At 44.2% G+C, this 11,535-nt stretch overlaps 1 protein-coding gene across 2 annotated transcripts; it reads left to right on the forward strand.

Moving 5' to 3' along the window:
* Positions 1 to 1,012: 1,012 nt before the first annotated feature.
* LOC119445863 (RUS family member 1) lies at positions 1,013 to 10,508 on the forward strand. 2 transcript variants are annotated; one of them, XM_037710168.2, is made up of 8 exons: positions 1,013 to 1,449; positions 1,800 to 1,877; positions 2,007 to 2,121; positions 5,201 to 5,246; positions 5,553 to 5,585; positions 5,838 to 5,943; positions 6,835 to 7,007; positions 9,133 to 10,508. In XM_037710168.2, exons 1-8 carry the CDS (start codon positions 1,312 to 1,314, stop codon positions 9,836 to 9,838), a joined length of 1,395 nt encoding a protein of 464 aa, XP_037566096.1. In that variant the 5' UTR covers positions 1,013 to 1,311; the 3' UTR covers positions 9,839 to 10,508. The 2 variants fall into 2 exon arrangements, with proteins under 2 accessions (XP_037566096.1, XP_037566097.1); XM_037710169.2 differs by lacking the exon at positions 5,201 to 5,246 and having other exon boundaries at positions 1,313 to 1,449.
* Positions 10,509 to 11,535: the final 1,027 nt, after the last annotated feature.

The raw sequence follows: 11,535 nt of genomic DNA on the forward strand, positions 1-11,535 counted from the left end.
AAAGGAGCTGAGTTAAGAAGTGGGGCTGGGGGAGAGGTAATAAACGGCATGTCCATTGGTTGGCGCAAGCGATGACGTCATCAACCTGGGAAGGCAGAGGGAAGTCGATACGAAAGCTTTGATCACACGATTCCTGCAATGCGTGGGATTTCATAACATACGTGGTTTTTGTGTCCCATCATTTTCAGCCCGTTCAAGACCCTGCCGGGCTCGTTCTGCACGTGAGTAAACTATAATAGCGGTGTCACACGGCCATTTTCGATCGTGATCGAGCCCGATCCGGATCAAAATTCTCGGCTGCGATTGGCTCCCTCCCGCACATTGGTATTTTGAGAGCGCTTTCAAAGTGCTGTGATTGGCGTCTAAAACGAAAATGCAACTGCATGGGTGTTCTGTGACTGTATTATGGTATCGATAATGGAGACGATCGAACGACTTTAGTAGTATTATTCCGGATTTGTTAACTCTGAGTATGCTTATTGTCATCATAAAGCTTAGTTAAATTTAAAGAGTTAATATAACGAACTCTATGGTAACGTTGTTAAACGACATTTGAAGCTTCACAGGAGCCAGGAGAAGCGCTGGAAAAACGACCTGTCCAATGTGCCGAAGGGCACCACCACCGTGGCCTAGTGTAACCATAGAATAAAGACCAACTCTAGCCACTGTAGACCAACTGTGTAACCGTATAGTGCCTAGAATATACTTATATTCTAGGCACTATAGTAACCGCGTGGGCACCACTGTGCCGCGTTGAATAATGCCGGCCGAGTATATTAGGTTTCAGCATACACAAATAAAGGATTTTAACATAAGGTAATTTTTCAGTTGTTAATCAGAATTTATGTTATTTAATTTATGTTATTAAGAATTTATGCCACTTGTAGTTGATGTGTGCTTATGGCCTCCGAGCTTTTTGCCGAAACTTCACCGCGTCGGTTTCGGAGGCCATGCACTGCTCGTATGTCTTTCTGTCGCCCTCGCTTGGAACTACTTGAAGTCGGTTCTTTATTCTATGACTTGAACAATGGCTTGAACCATGCAGCAACTGAGCTCCGAACGCTGACGCGTTCAACTTTTCTGTTTCGCCAACCCTTCCTGTTAACGGGTTTAACCAGCGTAATGCACAAAACGGCGAAGGCTTTGATCGCAGCTGTCAATCATTCTAGACCTGACCACTAGCAGCCGTCGCTTTGCAGGCTTTGGTTTGTTTACACTAAACTGCGACAGCCGCTGTACTTCGAACGTGGCACGTCTCTTGTTTTCCCACCAGATAAATAGTGCATCGTCACTGGTTGTACTTGCACCGCGATGACTGGGAAACTGCTAGCACGGGAAACCTGCGGGTCCGAGATTCAGCAATCTTACGTCAAGTTCGAGAACAGCGATAAGCTGTACGTCGTGAAGCGATGGCCTCGCAAGTGGTCGTCGCTGAGAACGTTTTTCAGCGTGAGTGATTACCTTCTCCTGCGCGCGCGCCCATCGTTCCAAACATATCGCCGCGTGATCATGACAGTCGATCGTGGTTCAGTTTATCTCTCACCTTTATCGCCGCGCACTCGCATTGCGCTCCAAATGAATGAGAACGCAAATCGTCTTTCAGTGGCGGCGGTTTTGCCAGTTTTATCGGTGTATATATAAGCTTGTAGAGTAGTGCTGAAATGAAAACAGGCCCTTAGCGTCAAAAAAAAAAAAAAAAAAAAAATAGCTTGGAGCACAGTGTAGCATGAGTAACCAGAGCCACATGCAAGATAGGCAATAACAACAGCCAGTTGTAACAATTTTTGCCATGGCTGCAGGAAATATTTCTCCCTGTTGGCTATCCGGACAGCGTGAGCAGTGATTACGCACGATACCAGATATGGGACAGCATCCAAGTAAGTTTGTCATTCAAATTTTGAGACGCCGCCGCTTCTGCGTGCCAACCATTTAATTTCACACGATCATTCCCTGCTTGCACATCTGTCGCACAGTTTTTGTCAGTTTGCATTGGCTTATTTGTGTAGGCATTCGCCAGCAGTATTACGGGAACGCTTGCTACCCAGTCCGTGCTCGCGGGCGTTGGAGTCGGGGACCAAGGTGCATCGGTGTTAGCTGCAACAACCACTTGGATTCTCAGAGGTGAGCGCGCATTGACATAGTGAAAAGCACAGCGTTTTTTCAGTCCTAGGAAGAAGGTATGCATAAGCACTGTCAATCGGTACAAAATTCACCAGTTCATTGTCTGCCGCCGTATTTGGCTGTTGTGTACAAAGTTGCAAAATTGGCATGCGTTAACCTGTCTCAATTTTATACTGCAGATATACAAAGATGATTCTTTAGTGAGATTTACGATAAGCCTGGTTGAAGTCATAACAGCTCTTTAATCTGGCTTCTCTTGTGGGCAGTGTGATGACTCTAGTACCACGATGGGATCGCACTGCAGTTGTAACCATTGCGTCGTCTCTAGCTGGTCATGCCAGCTTGGTGTAGGCCAATATGGACTTGCAGATAAATGGGTTTCCTTTGCAGTGCTGCACCTATTACTGTAGTAGTCTGAGCATCATTTACGGAACTTGATTCGAAGGCGGTTCATTTAGTATTTAGCGGGCCATGATGAGACAGTAGAGTGACTATTTTTACAATGCAAGGTGTTTCTTTGTGAAGTTGTATTGGAATGGTGCGAAGTGTGATATGCACTTCAGTGGCTGCGAGCTGCAGTAATGTCTGTGGTTGTGAGATCTATTTCACAACTAATTCCACCTTGCCATCACTGTGACAGAGCCTGTCAGTTCTGCAATTTCTTTTGGGTAATAAGTGGCAGTTAGCTTATGAAACACCTTGGCCACAGAATGATGAAATTCTGGTTTGCCTCTCTTTTTTGCATGTTTGTGGTAGCAGGGGAACTTGGGCAAGTTGGTGGACGTTCATGCTTGACAAAACAAAAACAACGCTAACAGAAATGAGGTTGAAGGAAGGTACATTTACACACAAGCACTGACACTCAACTAGGAGGTTATTCGTGAACAACCATTTATATGAACACTGGACAACTTGACAAAGAGGCTTTACCAGGCTGGCTTTGCCACAAATGCGCAGCTTTTAATCTTGAGTCTGCGCTCGTGTGTGAACCTACCTTTCTTCGTCCTCGTTGTTGTTTGTGTTGTTTTTATCAAGTTTGCATGTTTGCCTTTTATAACAGCAAGGAATAAAGCTAATGATGTGTTGTAGTACGTTTGCCACAAACATGTAAGAAACACTACTAGACTCGTAGTGCTTCAGTGGCTGTGGTGTTCTACTGCGAAGTACAAGGTTGCAGGTTTCACTCTCGGCCATCTTGGTTGCATTCGCATGTTGGCGGAATGCCAAATTGCTCATGGTATTGAGATCGGCGGTGGCACCAGGGTATGCTGGTTATGGGGAAGGGCACGATTCCCCATTTTCTTTGGAGGCGCATGACAGCCCTTGGCACTCCATGGGGTGATAGGAGGAAACATTGAGAGGGGGGGAGGGGGGGTTGGGACGCCCATGCTTGGGATGCGTGTAACACTCGGGTGGTCAAAATTAATTTGTAGCCCTTCGCTACGATCTCTTGTAGCCCCGATGTCACTTTGGATGCTAAATGCAGCTAATGAATCAAAAACAGCAGTAAGACCTGGGGCGGTATTCTGTAAGAGTCTACCTGTCCATTTCGACAGTGGACTGTCCATTTCGGTTGTCGCTGATTGGCTGCTGCTTGATGTGCAGGAAGGTGCCAGCCAGTGTCCTTCCTGCATGTCAAGCAGCAGCCAATCAATGACAGCCGAAATGGACAGTCCACTAGGTAGACTCTTACAGAATACCGCCCCTGCAGTGCGCCTAACTTAGGGGATCGTCACGCTGCCTGCACCCTTTAACTTAAACTAGGTCACAAGACACTGCTGTTTAAATCCTGGAGCTCTGCTACTCTTTTATCATTTAAAAAATATGGCACAACCACAAGATAGTGATCAATCTTTTTTTATTCGTTAATGAGTGGTACGCTCTTCCGAGATGTTTCTATGGCTCTTTGAGTTGAGGCATAGAGTTTCATATTACTATAACTAGAGGGCAATGTGGCGCTGCGATCGTTCAACTATCATGGGAATGATGGGAAGTACAGGCTACGGATTGGTATTCTGTTGACTGGAGAACTAGTCTACAGGTATTTTTTTGTCAGTTTTGGTTTCGCTAGTTTTGCTCCAAGCGCAGTTGCTACAATCCGTAGAACACAAACTTACTTGTGGTAGGAAAGGTTGCTGCTTCCTGGCTGTAGTCTGCTGTCGCAAAACGGGTAAGCGCAAAGCCACGACATAACAGTTGCTGGCGCGCACTTCAGAAGAAGCGGTACGTCAACATAAAATATAGTGAAGCATGCTCGTAAGAGGCCACAAGCGTCCAAGATAGCACTGCAGCAGATGTGTTTAAAAGTACTCGAAGACGTTCATCAATCGTGATAGCCGATGCAGCCTTTCGAAAGAGCGAGAGAGTTCGCAAGTGCGTCTGCGAGAAAAGTTCACTTTCCCCGCGTTCGCAGCGAGCAGGCGTCGTAGCAGACGACACTTGTAACATTTCTCTCAAAGGCGCAACACTTTTCTCATAATACAAAATTTTTATTCCCACAAATATCTGATGAGTATTTTTTATATAAGCACATGCACGGTTGTTATTGCTGTTGTGAAAGTAAATAAATAATTATTCAATGGCGCTAAATCAGGCAGAACAATGCATACCCTGGTGGTAAACCATGCTTCAATCTCAAAGTCATACAAACTTTATTCAATGTATTATGCATTATATAAAACACAACATAAATAAAATTAATTTTTGCACGAAAATGTTTTAATACAGCTTCGTTTACTGCGCCACATGCAAACGCCACCAGTTTCAAGACAGAAGTCAATCCGAAGCCTGTACTTCCCATCATTCCCATGTTGGTTGAGGCGACGTTCAGGAGAACCCCCGTAGACACTAGCGCCACTTTTCCCTCTAGGTTTTTTATTTAGAAACTCTATGAGTTGAGGGGTGTTTCGATTTGTGCCCTGCTGTTGTTGTGCTGGAAACAATTTAGTTTAATTTTAATTAGCCCTTGTTAAAATATTGTCGATGTGTGTCTATTTTACTGGACCAATAGTTTTTCCGGCTGCTGTTTCGGTAGCTTGGAGAAATTTATGGCTGTGCTATTCTCTCGCTCGTCTTTTAGATGGCACTGGCATGACAGGGCGGATCCTCTTTGCCTGGTTTCAAGGGTACGTTTTGATATCATGTACAGTTGGCCACAAAACATACGGGACATTGGTCATTTAACAAATGTGAATTTCTAGTATGTTAAAAGGCATGGTGCTTCTAATTTTATAGGTCACTGGCTCAGTCGCCAAAATGGCTGCAGATTGAAGCTTTGCATTCGAGCCTATGTGACCAGGTTTAATGGCAATTCAGCTTTTTTTGCACGTCCTGTGTCCCACAAGCTTTTGTAGCCGATTCTACATTGATTTCTTAGCAAGTGTATCTTTTGTATGTTCATTTTCATTCTTCTATTCACATTTTCTTCACAGCTCGAACCTTGACTATGACTCCAAAAAGTGGAGGTGAGTGCCTTGTAGCAGCCCTTGCAGGTTATTTATTTTAATTTCTGATAAGTTTTTTGCATTTGCTGTCTTTATCTTGACACTTTTTGTGAGGGGGACAGTATTAAAGCTTGTCATTAGAGATTGGTAAATGTAAGGGAATTTTCGTTGTCTTATAGCATGATAAATGTTACCATGGCTATCCGTTTTGTTTGGCTCCTGCGTGTTGCCTAGGAACTGATAATGAATCGTTTGTGATTGTCTTGTTTGCAGGCTTTTTGCCGACATACTGAACGACATCGCCATATTCCTGGAGCTCATGTGCCAATATTTTAAGGGATATGTGACTGCAGTACTTTGTGTATCCAGCATTGCAAAGGTATGTCCTAAGCTACAGTGTCCTGCACTACTGTGGTCCCAGAGTTCATAGCCATGAAAATCTTAATACTTGCTACACTGCCCTTTGCAAAACATGGGTGTATCATATGGCCAGCACAGCTGCTTGTCATGCTTCATGGCTGATAAAGAGACTTGAGTCATACTGACATCAAGAAGCGTTTACATTAGAGTGAAGTATGAATTTAAGCGATGCTGACTTGAAATTTTTGACTTGTCATTTTTTCATGTTGAATGAACATCATAATTCTCTAAACCTTATAGTATATACGGGGAATAATTAAACATGATATAATTGTTTCTATGAACCAGTTTCGGTATCCAGGAGGTGAATGTGTTGCGATGCTGCAGCACACTGTGTCGCTCCGTTTCTGTAATTACCATGGCTGCTACACACGCAGCCAAAAGAAATATGCACAGCTTTCTTATAAATTTATAATAAGTGTCATCATACCTAGCATTATTACCACACGAAATCGCCAAATTTTGCTTTGTGTCATGACATTGCAATAATGTTGACACCACATCTGGAATTTTGAGACAACTTTAGTATTGAATTAAAGTGTGTGCATTAACCGAAGATAACCTTTTCCCACCTCTATGAACATCTCGGTTGCCCCGCCACTCAACGTTCATCTCTCATGCATTTTGCAAGTTATGGCTGAGCATGAAGGCAATCAAGCCATAATTTTGGGGGGGCTTTAAAAAAAAAAGGCAACTAAGAGAACTGGGTGCGTATTAAAGATGGGTCAAGGCATGACTGCAGAGATGCTGTTCACTTTCACAGACATGCAGCTTACGCAGATCTGAGGATTTGTGAACAATGCAACGTAGGGTACCGTCTATACCGTTTTGTTCTGTTCTTCGCATCCAGTCCATCGTGGGTGTGGCTGGAGGAGCAACTCGAGCTGCGCTCACTCAGCACCAGGCTCGCAGCAACAACATGGCCGACGTGAGTGCCAAGGACGGCAGCCAGGAGACCCTGGTCAACCTTGCAGCTTTCCTCTTCAGCCTGCTTCTGCTCAGAATCGTTGCTGGGAACCCATGGTTCGTATGAGTGCAAGTTGCCTTTTACTCCGAGTGGTTTTGGACGGCTGATCCACTATCCAACAAAACTAAACGTGAATCCATTGAAAGCTGACGGGAATCCAGTGTATGCGACTAGAAGCCTTTGGGTATGCCGTGCAAGTCATCACAAAGCAAAGTTCAATACCAGCCTCGCATGTTGTCTGAGCTATCCTCCAAGCAGTGCTCTGATGTGCTTTAAAGGGACTCAAGAGAAATACTTTGAGCTGTGTTAAGTAAATAGCCTTCCTGCAATATCAAAAAAAGAAAAAGCAATTGCCATGAGAAGAGGCCTGGTAAGCCAGAAAGATGCAATAACGAAAGATGAGTGGCGATGCCACCTTGAAGTTCCCACACCAGCTAACTGTGATCCCATGGATTTTGGTGGCATCTGATTGGGCCCTTCTTATCGTTAAAGATAGCTTACATTGCATTCCAAAAGAGCTGAGGACCGAGCTTGGCAAGCTTTAGGCACCGCCATATCCCAAGCACACAAATACCTGAAATCCATGGCGTCACATTGACATACCAGCGTGGGGTTATCAGCATAAAATTAACAAATACAGCTCTGACCTTAATTTTCTCTTCTAATAATAATTCTACTGTAGGTAATTTGATTTTTCGATAGATTCGATCCTGGCCGAAGGTCCTGGCCGGCACCTATGCCGTTTTAAGTTTCATTATTTCGATCTTAAGGTTGCCCTTTGTGGGATAACTTGAACTTGACCAGTCGGCACGCATGCGCCTGACCCCTATGGTGATCCTAATAGTGATCCCTTTAGCGGCAGCGTCTGTCGTGACGGAGCTTAAGGGACAGTAATTGTGTTGAACACACGTCATTTCCAGTCGAAGCTGCTATATTCGACCTACCCTCGGAAGATTTTCAAGCAGTAACTGTAGCTCAGTGTCTGGATACGGTATTTACGGGGTTCTAATCTTTTTTTCTTTTTTTTCATGAAAATTGGGCCTAAATTTGCGGTACAATCAAATACGAAACCAAAACTGCCTTCGCGGCATTCGTGTGGTTTATCGCATAACGGATGTATTGTGGCGAAGCTGACTTTAGGAAACCAGCCGTCATTGTGCAACACACATTGTGTTTGCGGGCAATTTTTCTTGGCTATGAAACAAAAACTAAGGGGGTGGAGCTTCTGCACATGAGTGTATTCGTATGCAATGTAGTCCAGGCGAGCTCGGCACTGGTTTCGGTTTCTCCGACCTTGCACAATTTCTTTCCGTTAGTGAGGGCAGATACAGTTAACTCGATGTGAACCAGTTGGTGTTTATACACATCCAATATGTACAGAGTTCTGAGCAGCTGGCAACGGTAGCCTGCGTCAGAGCCTCGAAGTGGCCGTATGACCTCGGTGTCGGTTAGACTTTGGTGTTCCGGAGAATTTCCTGTGTCGCAGGATGAACGAGGTATGGGTCGCCATGGTTGCAATTGGTACACAGTTGCTCGAAATGCGTGGAATATGAGATTTGCAATGGACTGTGTGGATGGCATGTTGTGGTCCACAGACAGCGATAAAGTGCTACCTGAGAATGACATCAATGAGCATTAAATTTTCAGTCTGTGAAGGTAAACTCCACTGGTTTCATCTTGTCTGATTGCCAGAAGCGGAGGCATGCTACATTCTTGTCCACTTAATTTAGGAGCTGCCACATTTAGATTTCCACTTAATTTAGGAGCTCTAATGTAATTTCTATGTTAGTTTTCTACTTTGAATCCTTAAAAACTGAATGCGCAATTTAAACGTTACAGGCAGGCTGCATTAGCACATGTGCATTGTGTTTGGTATTTTACCTTTGTGTGTTTGTGTATATGAGGGGGTGCAAATACAGTGACCTCCAGCACAGCAAGACAGATAAAAATTGGTTCAAGTTAGCCAACATTACAGTTAAAAGGAAGCATTTAATATGTGCTAGTACTTTATCTCGCATTTGTAGACAGGTGGATTAAAAGCAGTCTAAATTAACTGGTGTCCGAACAACGTAAGTCTGTTGTACATATATGCAGATTGGAAACCATGCAGTTGAAGCAACTGTAATGAAACCTGCCTTTAATTTTGCTTTGTGCCTTCTCTTGCTTCGCTTTGTCTTCTAGGTTACTCTACAGCATTTTTATTTCATTCACACTCCTGCACATCTTTGCAAACTACCGTGCTGTGTCCTGCGTCGTGATGGAGACCTTCAACCGATCTCGTTATGCCATTGTGGTCAGGCATTTCTTGGAAATGGCTGGAGACATTGCGCCCGTCGCCTGGGTTAACGCCCATGAGTCGGTGTGGATTCAGTGTGGCAAACCATTTGTCAGCATCAACCTCGGTGTGCCTTTGTCCTCGATCGCACCCACTTCAAAAGAGCTTCAGTGCAGAATTCAAGACGCTGTCGGTGATCAGAAAGCAGAACCTGCGTACCTGCTTGCAGTCGTCCGAGACTCGTCGCGGCACTACAACATCAACATAGTGCTTTCAAGTGAGAGCACAGTAAAAGACCAGATGGAGGCCATGTTTCATGCTTTTCTGCTCGAGGCCATTCTGCTGAAATTGAGGGTCGGTGTGGACCATCCGTGGGCAGTAGACATTGCGGATGTGGAGAACACCGCTGAGGACCTTTCCAGTGACGACCACAGGTTGTTCCGGTCTTCGAGGGCCATGGTGAACAAGTGCTTCCCACTGCTCTGGAAAGCTCTTGAAGGCTCAGAGTGGCAGACTGACCGAGCTCTTTTTGGGGCCACAGAGTGGAGGGTGACTTGGTGTGAGGACGAGACGGTATCACCAGGTGACACTTCACATTCCAAGCAGGTGTGACTGACTGGACATCGCAACAGTTTTCTTTTTTTGTACTGGTAGTGGAAAGGCATGTTTTCCATTCAACTTTTGCTGTGATTGACAACGTGCCACGTGTGGAAGCTGGACTGTAAACTTTTACGCTGTGACCGTTTTTATAGACACCAAGGACCATTTTACGTGAACTGTGCACTATTTATCCAATTTTTTTTTTAATGCATGAAAGATGACGCTAAGCATCTATGGTTTCTGCATAATTTTTACATTGGCTGAAAGCAGTGTCCAGTGAAGTTGTTCATCTCACTTTGGGCTAATTAGATTTTAGACCTTGGGGGTTTTGTTGGCACCTGTCATCTATGTGGCATCAGCCTCCATTTTAGAGACATGTCAAAAACATGTGCTTAGCACAGTGTTATGATCAGTAATGTGCCACATGCTTGCTATGTGGTGTGCATATTTTTGGTATCTGCTGAGTCAGCTATGGCATCAGCCTTGCTGCACTTGCATGCCATTACTACAAGAAGGGCCATGCGTGGGTAATATAAGTATGCCAGTCTGATGGCACACAAGCAAGTCATTTGGGTAGGTGTTTTTATTTACTGTTGCAAAAGTAGTCATTCGATTTACTTGCCTAAAGTGTCGTACTTTGATCACCTGGGATGTTTATGAAATGAATAAACTTTGTCTAAAAGGTGTGGCGTTTTGGTTCAGCACAAAATGACCGCACAGTGCAATTAACTAAGTCAACAGAAGGGTTGAAAATTGAGCTCGTTGGTATGTTAAGAGAATACTTTAAAACAGCGTGAAAAGACTGGACAAGATTAGGCTCTTGTTGTCCAATCTTTCCAAGCTGTTCCCAAGTATTCTCGTAACTAAATCTGAACTACAGAAAGTTGAGCTAGTCGGTATGCATTCATTGTAAAAGAACGTAAGGCGTGCAGACATGGACACAAAAGAAGAGAACACAAACGCCGAAATCTGCACGCCTTACCTTCTTTCACACTAAATATAAGTTACGAACGTTATTCTGCCCTAATTAAAATGCGACTATGGCAATTGGGAATCGAACCTGGGATCTCGTAGTCAGCAGCCTAGAGCCATAGCCACCGAGCTACCGTACCAGATAGTCGCTATATGTAGATGTCCATGTCGCATAGTGAATCCACTTTTTTGTTTTTTTGTTTTTAACGGTAATGGTTCACACTTGGAAAATATTTCAAGCGAGTCAAATTATTGTTTACGCACCTGAAGTATCCTTGAGAAATGGGGCCTGCTGTCCACATGTGTGCAGACAGCAAAACTTGTTGAAAAGTTTAATATTCTTAACATGTCTTGCTGCTAAGATGCAACACATGCATTGGAATGAAAGTTTCAACAATGAAATAATTGGTGCCCAAATTGGGCGTGTCAATCCCTCTGCCTCATGGCTTGCTTATAACCATAGGAGCTTCCGTCTATGAATTTGGGGAAGCATTTGGGGCAGTATAACTCTACAAACCTGTTTCTTGTCCCCGAAAGACAATCGTCATCTATCTTGCTTGCCTTTTTTTTTTCTTTAAAGGGCCCTTGAACAACCTCTAATTAAAAAAAAAAATCGTTGCGTGCTTTTGCATTTCCTCGGATTTTGCAGTCTATGTCGCGACACCAACAGGGTCGTATGCCCGTGACATCACCAAGGCAGAAGCTGTCAATTGGTCCATATACAAAAGATCGCTTGC

Source organism: Dermacentor silvarum, chromosome 3 (assembly GCF_013339745.2).
Source record: "Dermacentor silvarum isolate Dsil-2018 chromosome 3, BIME_Dsil_1.4, whole genome shotgun sequence".
Lineage (NCBI taxonomy): Eukaryota > Metazoa > Arthropoda > Arachnida > Ixodida > Ixodidae > Dermacentor > Dermacentor silvarum.

Excerpts from the sequence above, each read along its gene's own strand:
- LOC119445863 (XM_037710168.2), top strand. The coding sequence starts at position 1,312 with ATGACTGGGAAACTGCTAGCACGGGAAACCTGCGGGTCCGAGATTCAG. Across the intron at positions 5,944-6,834 it reads GTGTATCCAGCATTGCAAAG|TCCATCGTGGGTGTGGCTGG; the intron begins GTATGTCCTAAG and ends CTTCGCATCCAG. Across the intron at positions 7,008-9,132 it reads ATCGTTGCTGGGAACCCATG|GTTACTCTACAGCATTTTTA; the intron begins GTTCGTATGAGT and ends TTTGTCTTCTAG.